At 43.4% G+C, this 18,626-nt stretch overlaps 1 protein-coding gene across 2 annotated transcripts in view; it reads left to right on the top strand.

Moving 5' to 3' along the window:
• The window catches only part of ITGA9 (integrin subunit alpha 9), a 332,993-nt gene that overhangs the window by 158,931 nt on the left and 155,436 nt on the right, over positions 1–18,626 (top strand). For both annotated transcript variants that reach the window (XM_006124025.4, XM_075921785.1), the window contains exon 16: positions 2,138–2,284. In XM_006124025.4, coding sequence (XP_006124087.1) covers positions 2,138–2,284 — 147 coding nt within the window. The remainder of the gene's footprint in view (positions 1–2,137; positions 2,285–18,626) is intronic.

The raw sequence follows: 18,626 nt of genomic DNA, 5'->3' as shown, positions 1-18,626 counted from the left end.
GTAGTTATGTTCCAGATAAGTACATGTGGTATCTGAGGAGAGAATTGCCTTCTTGCTGTGTTTTGAATGTAAGTATCCTCTAGGAAATCTTTTTAGTGTCTCTGTAAGAATATGAGTAGAAAGAGCAGAACATGTGGCATAATTAATAGCTGGACAGGATTCACTTTATCGGCTTTAATTAAAGACAAGTGGGTATGTGAAATATATTTCCCTGGGGCTATGCTGAGGGAATATCCACACGCATAATTAATCTAGCTGCTGGAAGACAAAATTTCGTCACTGAAAGAAAGTAGAAAGAGACATCAATGAACAATAAGGGCTCACTTCAACATTCATTGAAGTGAATCAAATCATGTCCATTGACTTCAAAGGGCATTGGATTAGACTCTAAAGGTTCATGTTAATGTTTTGATGTCAATAAGAACTTGATCTAGCCATATCACATTAGTAGGGCTGGAAGAACTGTAAGTTTTATCCCATTACTTGTGCCGTTAATTGTGAGTGTTTACACAGGTGGCTGGGTATAACTTAGTAAGATTGGTGATTTAGCAGGAAATTTTGTTTTGCTGTTTGTAACATGGATTTATTCCTCATAGTCTCCGTTTACTTTCTTAGATGTGTATATGGGGTGCCTGTATGTTTCTATAATACTGTTTTAATAACCATTATATATGTGGTAATTATTGGAGTTCCATTAGCCATGCAGGTTTTGGCACTTTTATTATTTAACATTTGTATATAGTATAGATCCAAAGGTGTTCAAAGTGATCTAAGAAAAAATAAAGGAATGGTCCCTGCCTCAGAGAGCTTACAGCTTACAGAGAGCTTAAGCTTAGGTTACAGTAACCTGACTTGCCAAGGATATTTGCAGGGGTTGGTAGTGGATCAACCATAGAAGCTTATTGGAGGTTTGGAAGTACAGTAGAATGCCATCCAACTATGTGCCCAGTGGTTTGTGGATATGAGCTGGTATTTTATTACTGTGTCTAGAATCTAAACTCAGAATGATTTTAGGAGGTTTCTCTGATCCAGTCAAAGGATTAGCAAAGCACTAATGCTTGCCTCAAAACAGATGTTAAACAGGCTACTTGCAACGCTGGGCTAGTGCACTAGCACTCCACGTCTGGAGAGCTGATCACATCATATAGCTACATAATTTGTTGTTATTGTCAGCCTCTGTTCACTAAAGACCTTTGACCGCTGCTGGTCACGACTGGGGACTTGGCCTTTCTGTAAGCTTTGCTTACATGGTCTCAAGGGAGTGTGTTTATTTCCTCAGTTTCATATGCATCCAATTCATAACAAGTATTTTAATTGGATAAACAAACTCATATTTGTTTATATTGTATAAACATTCAAAAGACATATTTGTCTATGGAAATCTGAGACATTTGATGTTTCTCTACGTACATACGGATATTCAGAAGTCTGATATAAGAAAGCTATATTAAATAGTGTGGTAAATAATGCTTAGTCCTACCTTTTCACAGGAAACAGGATTCAGGCTCCATTTGAGGTGTCAAGGTGGCATGAATTTGGCAGCCTTGGTTTAACGCCCAAGGAATCCATATTAAAGAATTGTTCTCTCCAAATGTAAGCAGTGTGGCACAGTTTAGTATACCTGGCCAAGACTTTTTTGTTGTAAGGCAATGAACTCCGTGGTTAAAAAAGTTGTCAGCCCCCCTCTTTCCAAAGGTGGTGTTTCTGCCAGGGTAAGGTCAATTTCAGGGCAGTGTATAAAAGACGAAATTTCTACCACTGATCTTGTGAAATTTTCTGTCTGTAGTGTCCACTCATTTTCCCAACAGGAGCAAAACAAGAGTTTTCTCTTTCTGATGGGAGAGCTCATCATTACAAATGTGCTGTTTCTGCATCTGACAGCTTTTAACTAAAGATGACTCAGATCCAAAGTCCTGAATCTGAAAGCTCTTGAATATCACAGAATTTATGGTTTGGTCCCATTAGTTCCATTGTTAATGTTCGGTCCTTGCATTTTACCCAAATGGCCTGATTTATTTATTTTGATTTCATTGATTTCATTGATGTTAGTAGCAAACTCTCTGTAGACTTCAGGAGAACAGGGAACTCGTGGAGATGGTCATAGGCAAATAATTCTCTTGTTCATTTCCTTTTACAGAGACGAGTGAAAGATGTGATATCCCCTATTGTGTTTGAAGCGGCATATAGTCTTGGGGACCATGTGTTGGGAAAGGAGAAGGAGCTACCTGCCCTCAAACCCATTCTCCGTTGGAAGAAGGGAGAGAAGATAGCGCAGAGAAATCAGGTCAGACCTTAATGGCTTTTTATTTTTTCCTTCACCATGATTCTGTTCCAAGTAAAGGGGAGAGATGTGTTATCTGTTCCTAATTGGCAACAGATTGAAACATTTGGAGTGATTGCAGATCTAGAAATGTTACTGTTATCAAGGCTGGCCTGATTGCCTAAATCATTTCACTACTTCAATTCAGAATTTAGGTCATACTGGGTAAGTGAATGCTGGAGAGAAAAGAGAGAGAGAGAGAGAGAGAGAGAGAGAGAGCGTGTGCGTGTGCGTGCACACGTATCTCATATCTTTATTTGTAATATTCCCGTGTTGCTAGTTTCAGTTGTGTAGAACTGTTCCGAGAGAGTTTAGGCAACATGGGGGTGAGATCATTATGTCTTGTTCTAACTCCTTTATTCTTCATAAAAGAGATGGAAAGGTGACAAGGGGCACTAAGAGCCCCGGTCCCTTGCCAGGGAGGACTTTTGCCCATTCCCAGGCAGCACAAAGACAGCTATAAGGCTGCCCCCTGAAAACCCTCTCACAAGCACTTGGAACTGAGGGACATGACTGGTGTGAGGCTGTAATTTAGACACATCTGCCAAGATCACTTAAAGCTGTTGTCTCTCCTCTGAGTTCTCTGCTGCACCTGCAAGAGGAACAGCACCATATTTCCCCTGTGGTGCTGGGAACGCAGGCAGCCACTATTAATAGCTGCTCTCCACAATTGTGCTGCATTGGTTTGACAATGATGGGACTCCCTTCAGGAAAAGTCATGTGTAGCCATATACTGGTAGGGCCCGATCCTTCCAGTCAGTGCAACTGGAGTTTTTACATTAGCCAAAAGAGAAGTCCCTTAGTTTTCAAATCCTCTTTCTTTAGAAAGCACAGATCCTTTAAAAATCTTCAGAGTTATACTCCAAATGATCTGGCACTGATTGTGAATGTAAAATGCTTGTTTTATCCAGAAGCCTCTCAGCATTCTAGGCATTTAATAATTGATTGTCAGATAACCTGTTACTTGAAAGTTAATCACAGACTGTGTATTCAGTAATGCATTGCCATGCATAACACTCCCTTCTGACTAATAACAGTCATGATTTGCTTTTGAAATTTTCATAGTGCTCAACTCTGAACGCTCCCCCTCAAACTAAAATATTCAAATATTTACTGTACATAAATGTGTGTTTTGACTTGATCTTCCATTTGGGCTTTAGCTCTTGTATTTATGGAACTATTTAGTTTTGAAATAACTATTCTCCAGAGTAATTCAAAGTAATTACTCCCCAGTGCTTTCTGGGGCTCTAAGTCGAGGTAGTGCATCCAGTCACAGAGCCTACCCCAGACTAATTTCGAGGCTTCCCCGTACTGGGGGCAAGCTATTTCAATTTTGTTATTTCAGGAGTTACTATTTCAAATTTAGTTATTTCAAAAATAATTTCCTAGTGTAGACATGCCCTTAGTGAAGCAACAACTACCGTTCAATTCAAATGAACAAGGAGATGGCTGTCCCCCATGCAAAACATGGGATATGTGGTAGAGGAGGTTTTTAAGTCCGGGCTTGACAAAGCCTTGGCTGGGATGATTTAGTTGGGATTGGTCGTGCTTTGGGCTGGACTCAATGACCTCCTGAGGTCTCTTCCAGCCCTAGGATTCTATGATTTATGATTCTATTCAGATAAGTGCATTGTACTTTGAAAAGTTAATTTAAAAAAATGAATCAAATCCAAGGTTATTTAGAAATATTTTTTGTAAAGGGGTTTAGCTATATCAGAGGTGGGCAATAGTTTTTGACTGGGGGCCACTTCAGAAATTTTTGAAGTTGTCCCGGGCCACCCCGGAAGGGGCAAGGCCTCATGTGGAAGGGGCAGAGCCAAGACACTTCCATGCTTCCCCACCCATGGGCCCTGATTGGTCTGGGGATGGAGGAGCACGCAAAGTCTTGTCCCCCCCCCCCCCCGAGAGAATTGCCAGCTGTTCTGAACAGCTGGTGGTTCCCTCTAGGCGCCTGTGCCCCTGGCAGTGGGAGGAGACTTCACGTGCTCCCCCCTGTTGCCCCCAGGTCAATCAGGGCTGGGGAGGGGGAGCACATGAAGTCTCTCTCTCCCTGCCCCCACCCTGCAAGACAGTGCAGTGCTTAGTGTCACCTAGCAGTTGACTTTAACTGCTGAGCCCCTCGCAGGGTGGGAGGAGACTGCATGTGCTTCTCCTGCCCCCAAGCCCTAAGTTGCTTGGGGGCGGGAGGAGCGTGCAAAGTCTCCTCCTGCCCTGCGAGGGGCGTGGCACTTCTAAACGCCAAACACTCCTTGCAAGATGGGGGTGGGAGGAGGAGACTTTGTGCGCTTCCGCCCACCCCTCAGCCCTGATTGACAGCAGGGGGGGAGCACGTGATTGGCCTAGGGGAAGGGGGAGTGGCAGGGCTTCCATGGACCAGATCAAGTTGCTTGGTGGGCCGGATTTGGCCCCAAAAGGCCCTTTTGCCCACCCCTGGTCTATATATATATATATATTTATATAGCGTAGTGGAGAGTTCTTACACATACAACATGGCTAAAAACGGAATCCTTTATTTAAATTGTGTTTTTTTTTAAAATCTGCATTTAATTTGGGAAGGTCAGGCTTGACCCTCAGGGTGAGGAGTTGCACGTAATGTCATATCAGTATTAAAATTGCTAGTTACAGAGATTATGAATACAGAAAGAAAAGCATTTGAGAATTTCCCTAACTTGTTTTTTGCTGCAGTTTGGAATGGGGAAAAGAAAAAAGTGCATTTAATAGTCCCTTCCCATGTGCCTTCCAGATGTTGGATCTCTTAATTGAGGAAGACAAAGTTTTGAAGTTAGGATGATGTCAGCTGATAAATGGGGCTGAATTTCAGATCTCTGTCGGTGATAAAATCCTGCTGAATAGCTTCTAGGAGCAGAAGTGTAACTTAAAAAAATGTATCATGCCCCATTATAAATGATCTTTAAAAACTGAATAGTATAGTAGTAAGGATAATATCAATCTAATCTAATGAAAGGACCTATTTTTTTCAGAGGAATTTCTGACTTTGGGTTCCTCAACTTTTGGGAATCCAACAGAAGTCACATTAAAGATCCCAATTATGGGAAGGTGGATACTCAGTACTTTCTGAGAAGCATGCTCCTTTAACATTTGGCCACCCAAAAACTGAAGCATCCCAAATCACTAAGTCACTTTTCAAAATGTGGGTTAATATGGGGTGTGCATCTATGTGCATGTGTAATATTGGTGCCAGTAATTCTACTAATTATGTGGCCAGTGACCTGTGGTTTTCAAAATCCTGAATAAAATCATCATGATTCTGTCTAACTAACCAGAACTGACATTTTTAAATGAAAGGTTTTGCTATTGACATTTAAACATATTTAAATAAATATTTTACATCAGTACCGATGATTGACTTTTGTGAATAAATGCATAAGCAGATCCGGGCAAAAGCTTTCATTCAAAAATGTTTTTCAGCAAAAAAATGCAGAATTTGGCATAACTGAAAAGTGTTGAGAATTCTTGTCAATTTTGCTGAATTATTTCTGTAAAAAAACCCACCCCAAACAAATAAAAAATCTACAAAATGTCAAAATGAAAACTGTTGACATTTTGTAAACAAAAGCTTTCATTTTTTTCTTTTCAAAATTATTTTGTTTAGAAATTTCCTTTAATTGTATTAAAAATATATACCTGAAATCTAACTTTATTTGACGCCAAGTGATTTTTTTCTCATGTTTCGATTCACTGACCTAAGGATGTTAAATTTCGATTAATTAACTAATCGAATAGTCGATGGGATTTCCATTGACTATTCGATGAGTGGATGAAGACTAGCCCAGTGTTCTGCCTTTGAAATGTTCAAGAGCCCCAATAGGGGCTCTTGAACATTTCAAAAGTTGGAACGCTACCGCTGGGCCCTCCCCCTCCCCCTTCCCTTTCCCCTCCCCCTCCCACAGAGCTGGAGCTGGGGGGGAGCCGGCTTAAAAGCCAGCTCCACCCTGCACCCTCTGCTCTTCTTTGTGATAGAAGCAGCAAGGGGGCGGCGGAGGGGAGAAGTGTCTAGTTAATAAGTGTGTCGACTATCCGATAAGCTTTTGCTTATTGGATAGTCGACTAGTTGATTAGTTGCTTACATTCTTATACTGAACATTTTTAAATGGCTTTCAGTTCCACCTGAAATAATTTTTTAAATTGCCAGCAAAGTGAAAATGTATTTGCACAGAGCTGGACTAAAATAAACAAAGAAATCATATGTACTAAGTTGATAAGGAGAGAAATACAATTGGGGAGAGAGAGAGAGAAGTTCGAATTTCCATCTTTGAGAAATCTACTTTTGGTTCTGCTAGATCCCTTTGGAGCCACAAGTTTTTGCAAACATCTGGGGTGTTGAGGCTGGATTTGTGTATTAACCTAATCAGATCAGGGAGTTTAAATAGTCTCCTCCACAGCACGTTTGGTTCTTTTTTCAGGGCTCCTCTGCATGTGAAAAGTCTTTCTGTGTGTAGGTTTTCCACTGTTTATGCAGAATGGGGTCATATAGGAATACAGAAATCCTCTCTCCCCATATCTTTCTGACTATAGACTCTTAGCTAAACATTTAGTGCAACCTCAAGCTGTATTAACTTTTGCTTGAAGCTCCATTTACTCCTGGGGAAATTCTGTGCCAAAATATTTTAAAATTCTTCAAATTTTATTTCTAAAAATAAGGCAATAAAATCATGCCAGTTTCAGTTACGGAATTCCTATGCAAATTTGACACCCTTACAGTGGGTCTGAATAGGGACTGGGAATGGCTCTCATTACAGGACAGACCGTCTTGTTATAAGTCCATGATACATTCTAAAAAAACTTGGACTTTATAGTGAAACAATTTAAAGTGGGAATTTTTTTCCCACGACTGACTTCTATTTGCACAAATTGGGGTTTTGTTTTTTTTGCACAACTTAAGAACGGGGAATGGGAGGACTTATAATGCATCAGTTCCTACAAGCGTCAATTACTTTAGTGCATAATGGATGTATACCAGGGTGACTTACAGCAGGGATGCCCTGTAAGTAATTTTCCAGTTAATGTATTTTTATACTTATCCATATCCACCCCAAATTAATTAGCTCAAATGTAAAACTCCCATCTCTGTTTCCCTACTATATGTTTCCTTCTTCAGATGCATTAAGTGAAAGACAAAGTGAGTTGCAACTCACAAAAGCTTATGCTATTGTAAGTCTTTAAAGTGCTACTGGATTCCTTGTTATTTTTGCTGAAACAGACTAACAGGGCTACCTCTGAAACTTGTCTTAACCAAAACAGCTTATGAGTTATTAAGGGAAGCAGGACAGTAAACTACATAACTTGAAGTCCAGGATGAAGGATTCTATTCCCAACTTTGCCCTTTCTCACAATGAGACTGGATTAGTTGCTGAACCTCTGTATGCCTTACTTCCCTTGTTTCTACAATGGGTTTATTAATAAAACTCACCATTACAAAGTGATTTGAAAACTTTACATTTTGCAAATATTTATATTTGAAAAAAAATCCATGTCGTTAAACATAAATATATTAGATAGACAATGTGATGAAACTCAATGGTACAGTCTAGAAGTATTTCTTTGAACTGGATTAGAGGAGACTTGTGTGTGAACGATGACATTTTTTGAAGACCCAAACATTTTGTGTGCGATGACAAAATAATAGTACCATATAGTAGTATCCTGGGAGTGGCTTTATTGATCAGCTACGGTACTTGATGTCTTCCAGTCCAGAACTCCTCAGCCATATGAGTTAGTTTTTGATCTTTCCTTGCTGTCTGCTTTTGGCATATCATCTATAATGAAGAAAACTGTTTGTCTAAAGAGTGGGTAATGCCTGAGACTAGAATGATCTATATTGGGTACGTATATGGCCTGCATTACTATACATTTAAGATTGTGAGGCACATGGATACAAATATATTTATCCTTGTAACTCCCCATCAAAGTAAGGGAGAAATAATGTCTCCATTTTGCAGATGGGAAACTGAGATGCAGAGATTCAGTGACTGGTCCAAGATCACCCAGAAAGTTTATGGAAAAACAAAGACTTGGCAGGGATTTTAGCCCTGATCACCTGAGTTCCAGGCTAACGCCCTTCCTCACTGTCCAGGCTGCGGAACTCTGTTCCACTCTTATTGTTGCAGAGATCGAATCAAAGGTTCCCTTCACTCCAGGAGCCTCCCTCCTTGCTCAATTATATTTTCCCCTTGGTTAGGTGGGATTCCTAAAGCAGTCAGTCCTCCATCCTCTTCTAATGATCTGACATCACACTGTTCTATAAACATGGGGTTCAGTGGCCAGTGTCAACCTTTAACTGGTGGTGACTGGACACTGTGTGTGCCAGGAAAGCTAAAAAGGACTCCACCCTGAACATATTCTGTATCAGACTGAGGCTGAATTGGCCTGTTCATTTCTGAATGGTGGGGGGGAAGGAGGAGAAAAATTTCAGTTCAGAGCCGAGTTTAAACAGCAGGTGTCCAGATGTATTGTAACTGTGAAAAGTCTGTCATTAGTTAACTAACTTACATCATAGTTAGTGGAGGCCACTGACTGTGGGGCATGCCAGGCATATTTTGGTAATCATATTCTTGTGTAACGATGGACTAGGCCAGTGGTTTTCCAAAGTTGGGCCCTCCTCCCATTTATCAATATGGAAAAAGCAGCAGACTTGAAGCCCCATGAGGCGAGTTCGTGACCCCCAGGTTAAACTCTCATGCGCTAGACCAGGAGTGGGCAATAAACAGCGTGCGGGGTAGACTCAGTTCACCAGGGTTAGTCTTCACTGGACCTCAAGATGCTTTATTTACCTGCACATCTGCAGGTATGGCTGCTCGTCGCTTCCATGGGCTGTGGTTCACTGTTCCTGGCCAGTGGGAGCTGTGCAAAGCAGTGGCTCAGGACCAAGCACAATAGCCTTCAGGATTAGCAAACTGTGTGAGTATGAAAGGAGAGACAGACAAAAGAATCATCTCATCACATTAGGGTCCAGGATTTAAACACCTAGAGCTGCACAACTTTTCCCAAGGCATTGTGGGAAGAAACAGCTGAACTTTATTTGGGTATCTAATTTTTTTTATTATGAGGATTTTTGAGGTGATTTGTAGGGGGAGCTCAATCCTTTGTGAAGAGTTGGAAGGAATTTGGCCTACTGAATCCCTATGGCTACGTCTACACTGGCCCCTCTTCCGGAAGGGGCATGTAAATTTCACGAGTCGTCGTAGGGAAATCCGCGGGGGATTTAAATATCCCCCGCGGCATTTAAATAAAAATGTCCGCCGCTTTTTTCCGGCTTTTAAAAAAGCCGGAAAAGAGTGTCTAGACTGGCCCCGATCCTCCGGAAAAAGTGCCCTTTTCCGGAGGCTCTTATTCTTACTTTGAAGAATAGAATAAGAGCCTCCAGAAAAGGGCACTTTTTCCGGAGGATCGGGGCCAGTCTAGATGCTCTTTTCCGGCTTTTTTAAAAGCCGGAAAAGAGCGGCGGACATTTTTATTTAAATGCCGCGGGGGATATTTAAATCCCCCGTGGATTTCCCTACGACGACTCGTGAAATTTACATGCCCCTTCCGGAAGAGGGGCCAGTGTAGACGTAGCCTATAAGTCTGAGTGTGAGGTCTGAGGGACAGTCCATTGGCCAGAGCCCTTGTTTTTAGCAAAGGGTGATCATTGATAAGCTTATTAATAGATGCATTATTATTTTATTGTTTTTAATATATTTTCTCTAATTATTTTGCCTTAAGAATCAAATGATCTTGCTTAGAAAGAGCTATGTGGTATCCTAACTGTGGCAATTATGATATGAGGAGACACACACAGCAGGTCTGCAAATGCAGAATGTGTTTCTCCAGGGATATCATAAGATAAGCCAGGATCTGTGCAGTCTGGAAATATCAGTCAGATGTGTAGAAGTTAACTAAGAACAGAAACAGAAGGAACAAAGCAAAAAAGATGGCAAGATCTCATCAATATGCCACTCTTCAATGCCTCAGAAAATTTCAGCTTTGACAAACCTTCAAAATGGACAGACTGGAAACAATTTAGTGTCAGATTTCAAATTGCATTCAAACTCCCCAAGAAATTAGAGATGTATAGGTATTTTCGTTAATTTGTGCCATGTTGGAAAAAGGAGAGCACATCTTTAAATTCTTTGACTTTATTGAAGACAAATCACAAAGGGTACATCTACACTATAGGGGAAGATCTAAGCCGCCGCTGCTGATCTTCCAGGGTTTGAAATAGTGGTCTAGTTAAGACAGCCGATTCGAAGTGAGAGGTGCATTCCAGCCATTGCTGAAAACCCTGCTTTCATGAGGAGTAATGGAAGTTGAAAGAAGAGCGTTCTTCCTCCGACTTCCTGCAATGTAGACAGGACCAAAAGCTGAGTGAAGCTACTTGGATTTCAGCTACACAATTAGTGTAGGTGACGTTGTGTGTATTAATTCGACTTTGTCCCGTGGTGTAGATGTACCCAGATAGCTATGGCAGGGTTCTGACTATGTTTGATGGATACCTCAGAGAAATGGGATTTATGAGAGAGCCTGTTTTTCCAGAAAAGTAAAAAAAAAAAAAAAAAAAACAGGGGAAAATAAGCGTTTTATAAGAGCTCTGCATGCATTGGCTGAAAACTGATTTTAGGAATACAAAACATGAATCAGAGACAGGCTGGCTATTGGGTTAACAGGTGTTTTCACAGCAAATACAGCTGAAGAGAGATTTATCCCTAGCCACAGTTATACTAATAGCAAAACCGTCAGAATTAGTCAAATAGAATAAAAGCCAGGAGCGATTTGAAAAAACCTGAAACTAGCTTAGAAGCTGTGAACATACACTTGAGTATTGAAAGTCATTACCACATAATTCCTGAGGCAGGGAGAGAGAACTCGCAGACTAAGAGGAGCAAAGTCCAAGCTATATCTATAAGATGTGGAAAATGTCTCATCCCAAGAGATGGTGCATGTCCAGCCAGAGGCACACAGTGTCATGCATGAAATATGGATATTCTGCAGCTGTCTGCCACAGCAAAGCAGCCATGGCGTTGACTTATATTACAGACAGTCAAGAACTATTGTTTCTGAGATCTATCACTTGTGATGACAAAGAGCCTGATTGTAGAGAGAAACTGAATATTCATGACAAGAGTATAGACTTTAAAATTGGCTCACTGCCATCTCAGAAGGAATATACAATCACCTTCAATCCCTTCCAAAGCTGGAATTGCCTGACACCGCTCTGGCTAGCCCATAGGCATAGTCTGACTGCTATTTGGGATGGGGCAAAGAGCACATGCACATGCACACACAAGTTTTCATTGTGCATGCTGAAGCCAGATCCCTTGGCTCATTGGCTCTCTCCTGTCACCTGGAATGTACCAGGCCGGAAGGTGCTGGGGGGTGGGGAAAGGCGGTATGAGCCATCTTAAAAAGGGAGCCCCCAGATGCTGCTAGAGGCCACTCTGGAACCAGCTGCTGCAGTGTTGCTGTTCTGGTGCTGCTGCAGACCCCTCTGTGTGGTGCTGCTGCCAAAGGGATACCTCTTGAGGGGCCTCTGCTTCCTCTCTGTCCATTCCTATATCCCCTTCTTTTCCCCATTCCCTGCACCTTTCTTTCACCTTTGTCCTCTGCCTCATTCCATCCCCTTCTCTCAGGCAAGCTGATGGTCTTGCTGGGTTCCTGGGCAAGGTGTGTGGGGAGGGGACCCGTCAGCATGGCTGTACCAAGCGCACCATGCGAGGTTCCAATGGCTGTTTAAAGGGCCTGGGGCGCTTTGTTTAAAGAGCGGCGGCTGGGAACCCTGGGCCCCTTTGAACGGCTGGGCCCTGTGGCAGTTGATCCCTTTGCCCCTCCTGTCGGTGGGCTTGCCTTCTTTTCTCCTGGCCCTGGCCCTGGCTCTCTGTCTTCCCCCCACTTCCTCAAGCTCCTCCTACCCCTGCCTCCTTGCCATATGCCATTCTCCCAGCCCCTGTGGGCACTAACCATTGCTCAGCAAACAGGCAGAAACTAGCAAGCAGGAGGCCGTGTTCAGTGGCCTGGGACACAAGGAAAGAGCTTGTCACACTCCTCAAGAGCCGAAATATGCTGGGGGCAGAGGAGACACACAGTGCAAGAAGGACAGAGTCCCCTTTCTAGGCAGGCCTAGCAGAGCAAATCCTGCAGGGCAGCTCAGCACTTGCAGAAATGGGGTCTGTGGAAGTGGCATGTGACCCTGCAGGGGCTTCCGCTCTGTTTAGGGCGCAATGTCCTCTCACATTCCCCCAAACTATGCCAGTGGTGTAGTCCTGCAGGCATTCTGACTAGCATGGGACAGTCCATCCCAGAAACCACTTACAAGGACAAAGCCTTTGCGTTCCGAGTGCACGTGATCACAGGATTAAAAGCAAACAACCTTCTTAGCCCTGTCAGGTGACCATGATGGACCTAGCGCAAAAGAACTGGACAGACGAGTTGATGATACTGGACTTTTGAGCAGAGGTCCAATACAAATCTACCTGAAGCAATGCTATGCCATGCAATGGTCAAATACTTCTACCGGGGCACTTAGAAGAAACTAGCTGCAGATTAATGCAGATTCAAGAGGCATTGTTTAATTGTTGTTGTGAATTTTTCTAGGTGTGTAGGAATATGGTACTTGAAAGACATAACATGTTGCAATGCTCATGAGATACTGAAGTACACTTTTCCTCACTTTGGTATTTCAGAACAACTCATTAGTGACAATAGACCACAATTCACTTCAGCAGAATTAAAATAATTACGAATGAAATATGACTTTGATTATATTACTAACTGCCCACATTATCCGTAATTGAATGGAGTGGCTGTAGAGCTGCACAGGCAGTCAGGAACTTCCTGCAGCAGCAAGATCCATGCCACACTCTTCAGAGTAACTTATCAACACGAATAGTGGCTAAGGAAAGTCCAGTACAACTCCTGATAAGAAGCCAACTCAGAACGACTGATCCAACTTTGTAAACTAACCCAACTTCAAAGTGGCCAGACATGAAGACAGTTGCCAAATCAGATGATAAAGACTAAAAGAGCTTTCACTTTACAACAGTCATCACTCAGTCAGAAATCTGCCATGGTTAGAACCAGTGTCTGGGTTCATGTCAAATTAGACAGAGAAAAAGGTTGGATGAAGGCTGTCATGAAGTAACAGAATTTGGCACCCAGAGCATATGTGATTGAGAATGACATTCGAGAGTTCAACAGAAATCGTTGACATCTACATTGCGTTCCTCAGAAACAGCAATCAGCAGAGCAAACTCAACAGATGACAGACACAGGACAATAAAATGGTCACTCAAAGATTACAAACCAACCATAGGCAGTCACGTGAACAAATGACCAAGTTGTTGCACATTTGGGTTGTGTTATTGGAACACAGGTATGATGCAAAACTGCTTAACAGACTGATATGTAGTGAGCTTCAGAGACCTCATGATAGTGTAAATACTGTAAATGATAGGAATATAAAGCCTAAAGAGAAGATGGAATGCAAAACTGTAATACAATGCTCAGCCTTATAAAGGAACCTCCACTGAATCTGGCAGAGCATTAAAGGATTGCATGATTAAGGGTGAGATTATGTTGCGGATCTCACGGAAGTCTCTGAGGGTATGTCTACACTACCCCGCTATTTCGAACTAGCGGGGTAATGTAGGCATACCGCAATTGCAAATGAAGCCTGGGATTTGAATTTCCCGGGCTTCATTTGCATAAGCCGGGCGCCGCCATTTTTAAATCCCGGCTGGTTCGAACCCCGTGCCGCGCGGCTACACGCGGCACGAACTAGGTAGTTCGAACTAGGCTTCCTAGTTCGAACTACCATTACTCCTCATTCCTCATTTGTCCGCTCAGCGCGCTAGTCTGGACGCTCCCCTGCCGACATCAAAGCCCTTTGTCGGCAGCCCTGTTATGGGATGAGGTTTACCGGGGCTGCCGACAAAGGGCTTTGATGTCGGCAGGGGAGCGTCCAGACTAGCGCGCTGAGTGGACAAACAGCTGATCAGCTGTTTGTCGGCTCAGCGCGGCAGCCATGTAAATTTAAATGAAGCCTCGATCATTTAAATCGTGGCTTCATTTGATTTTGCCAAAACAACAAATCTACATGGCTCCGTCGATGGAGCCATGTAGTTTAGACGTACCCCTAATGACTTAACCAACTACACAATGGGTACTTAAGAACTATTTGCACCTTCTATAAGCTTCTTGTAACTTGAACACTCTCATTCACTATTTTTTCCCTCTCCCCCATCTCCTATTTATTTTTGGAACTGGACTTTTAATATTCCATTCATCTGAAGAAGTGGGTTGTACCCACGAAAGCTCATGATACCATCTACAGTAAAATTCCATTAGTCCAGCATCCAGTGCTCTGGCACTCCTGATGGTCCGGTACAATCAGGAACCCGGAAGTGCTCTGGCTGCCGAACAATTGGAACTGCTCTGCGCCCGGCTTCCCCAATTCAGCCACTGCTGAAACTGACCGGCAGCTGAATCAGGGAAGCCAAGAGCAGAGCAGCTGGGGTGCTGCCGGATTGGTCCCGTAGTGCCGCCCCTCGGCGCTGCGGGACCAACCCGGCAGCACCCCAGCTGCTCTTGGGAACGCCTGGGGAAGAGCAGCTGGGGTGCTGCTGGGTTGGTCCCACAGAGCTGAGGGGCGTCTCTACTGGACCAACCCGGCAGCACCCCAGCTGCTCTTGGGGACGCCTGGGGAAGAGCAGCTGGGGTGCTGCTGGGTTGGTCCCACAGAGCTGAGGGGCGTCTCTACTGGACCAACCCGGCAGCACCCCAGCTGCTCTGCCCCAGGCGTCCCGGATTTAGCCACTGCTGAAACTGACGAGCAGCGGCTGAATCGGGGACGCCTGGGGCAGAGCCGGACTATCGGAAGGGGGGGCTATGAGGGGTCTGGAGTGGCATCCCCTCCACCGCACCCCACCCCAGACCTCTCATAGCCCTCCCCCTTCCAATAGTCTGGCATATTTGATAATCCGGCACCCCCTGGGTCTTAAAGGTGCCGAATTATCAGAAGTTTACTGTACATGTTTTGTTAGTCTTTAAGGTGCTGCTAGACTATTTGTTGTTTAAGTTTTTCCAGTTACAGATTAACTCGGCTACCTCTCTGAAAATATATTTATACTTAATTTATATGTATTAGTTTCACCAGCTTTGGTTAGAGAGTTTTTTACGGACAGTTGGTTTCCTTGGGGAGCCCTTCTTCTCTCGTTTGTCCAGTTTTCTGTCTTTCTGTTAGGTAGATATGGCCATGTTCAGGGCTTGCTGAGCTGCGGCGAGCCCCTCTTGCCAGCCGCACTGTCCAGCATTCTGTGCATGCACAGATCATTCTGCGCATGCGCAGATCGCCCGAACCCGGCTCTTCCAGGATGTAATCTATTCACCATGGGCAAGTAGATTACATAGATTGTTGAGCCCTGGCCATGTTTAATAAAGTCTTCTTCATCAAAGGATACAAAGCAGGACTCTGCTGAAATCGAAATCCAGCTTTTGTGGAAAGGAAAAGTGAATGTGTTGGATGATATGATAAATGATAGTGTATTAGTACTGAGCCTTAGGTACAAAACTTTACTCTCAATGAAGTCCACTGAGCAAATTCATTTCCTTATACCTTTCTTCAATTAGAGAACATCCTATGTGCTTTAGTTTAATGAAATAATTATTGATGGCCATTTCCACCCATTTTGCTATGCTAACCCATTGTAAATGTTGGAACTCTTTTCTTTGTGTTACACTTTTTCATGGGGACACCTGGAGTGCAGGGAAAGCTTTCTGGCTGATTTCACCTTTCCCTCCCAACCACCCACGCTGTTCTGACTTGGCTGTTTTGTTAAATGATCAGAAGAATCCTATTAATAGTCCCTGTGGCGTTCACTCCCCTGGATTGAATTTGCTTGAATATTTCCTAGACATATTCTCTAAATAATTTGTTTTTATTTTAGCCAGTGCATGTAATTAAATCCTGGAAGGCTTTCAGGAATGTTAATTGTTTTTCTTGAGGGATTTGAATTTAGGCTTTTACACCTGGCTCTCAGAATTATTTGATTTAATAGACAGGTTTAACATGGGGAGTAGAGTTTAAGGCCAAAAGGAACCACCAGATCAGTCTGACTTGCTGCGCGTCACAGTCCGCCAATACCATTGAGCACTCTCACACAAATCCTAACCACCACACATGATTTCAGCCTTCAGGAAATTAAATTATTTTGTGCCGCAGGCAGACAATTGAAGGAACTGAAGTGCACCAATGCCCAAAGTTCTTGCAGTGACAGAGAAATGATCAAGTGGTATATAGCCTGATGATCCTGGCAAGCAATCTGTGTCCCGTGCTGCAGAGAAGAAGGTGGGACAATCCCAAGGCCACTGCCAATCTGACGGGGGAGGAAATTTCCTTCCCAACCTTACATGTGGCAGTCAGATCCTGAGCATGGGAACAAGGGTCAGCCTGCCGAAGTTCCACAAACAGTCCAGTGAAGTGGAGGGTTCAGGGCTTCCCCTACTGATGGGCAAAACATGCAGCTGCCTTGGGCACCACAAAATTTGAGGCATCAAATTGTCCCACATTTCATGGTGCTCTATGCAGCCAAGGGCTGCCTATGGGCTCTGGCCGTCCCCAGCCCATCCTCTGTCTGCCTGCTCCCGGCTCAGTGCTAGTCCAACCGCCCCACCCACACACTGTGCTGGTCCAGCCCTTTCCCCTCCGCCCCACCCCCCAGCCGTTCCCCACCAGCGCTCAGCATCTAACCCTCGCTCACCAGACAAAGGTGACTGGTCCTCGTGGGCTGGAGGACTGAGCAGGACCGTGCAGCGGGTGGCTGGGGAGAAGCGGCACTTTCCCCTTAAAAGCGCTGCTTCTCCTCAGTTGGCTGCATGGTCACCTGGTGCTCCTGCATCCCGGGCCTCCCTCTCCACTCTACTTTAGGTTGCTAACTCTCCCAGACTGGATGTCACTACAGTAAACGGTTTGCGGACTGGGAGAGTTGGCAACCCCTTTCTTCCACAGCTCCTCTGGGATAGGTAGGGTGTTAGCACCAGTCGATAGATATTTCTTTTTAATATATTTACTGTTTGAAAAGATAAGGCCTAGATTTAAAAAAATTCAGACCTAAAATGAGGTTTGTAAAGGCCCCATTTAGGCATTTAACATATGATCTATTTTTAAAAATTCAGACTGAATTTCCAGTCACTGGAGGCTGGATTCTGCTACCTTTACTCATCTTGAGTAGTACTACAAGACTACTTGTGGAACAAGGTGTTAGCTCAAAGTGGGTAATGGTAGCAGACTGTGGTTTTGAATAAATTTACCATTGTCTGGTACAAATGAAATGAAAAGTTTGGGTTTTGAGGAATTAGTTATTTTTGTTTCTCCTTACTCTCCTTAAGACTTCCCTGTTATCTGCCAGCTTGCCCTCTTGCTGTGGAAGGAAGGACACAGCTTTTTTGAAACCTAATACCAAGCATTTTAAGGGCTTATTTTGGAGAAGTCCCCAGGTTTCCAGATGGTTATCTGAATTTATTTAGGGTTGAAGATCTCACAAGAATTAATTTATTTTGTTTTTATTTATTGCAACATTTGTGGTATTTTTGTTCATTCAGGGTTTTGGCCAGAAATAATATAAACAGCCTTTCTCACAGAGCTACAGTTAAGTAGCTCCACTTCTGTTTGTAGAGGTAGGAAATACAGAGGTATGTGCAGAAATGCTAAGTAACTAGGAAAGGGAAGAGGAGAAATAACCAAACTTTCTCAAACTTCTGAACAAAAATTTGGCTAGCTCAGTGTTTGAGTCTATCCTTGGTTTTGTTCATCCCTGAGCACTGTACGTTGCTTATGTGGATCGGAATATTGACCAGGACTCCTGTGTTAAGTACTTATTCTGTTTTTGAAAATATCATGGATTTTTGGTTAAGGCAGTAGTCTGGGAGTTGGGACAGGTGGACTTATTTCCCTGCTCCTCCACAGACTTCCTGTGAGTCTTTGGACAAATCACTGTTTGTCTCAGTTCCCCATCTGTAAAATGGGGAAATGTAAAACAGCACTGCTCAACCTCGGAGGAGTGTTATGAGGAGAAATATTAGAGCTGGTTGGAAATTTTTGGATGGAGTAGTTTTCTGTTGGAAAATGCCAGTTCATTGAGATTGACACATTTTGTGGGAACAGGTCAAATTCAGTAAGATTTCTACAAAAGCCACCCAGCAGCTCTGCAAAAGCAATCACCTGTACACGGTTCTGTGTTGGGACGTCTAGACCATTTTCCCATCACCCTTCTCAGTGCTGTAATACCTGTGACGGTGTGCCTGGCATTTAACTTCT

This window comes from Pelodiscus sinensis, chromosome 2 (genome assembly GCF_049634645.1).
Source record: "Pelodiscus sinensis isolate JC-2024 chromosome 2, ASM4963464v1, whole genome shotgun sequence".
NCBI classification, from domain to species: Eukaryota; Metazoa; Chordata; order Testudines; family Trionychidae; genus Pelodiscus; species Pelodiscus sinensis.
Note: the sequence above shows the minus strand (reverse complement) of the source record. Positions and strands in the feature narration are given on the sequence as shown.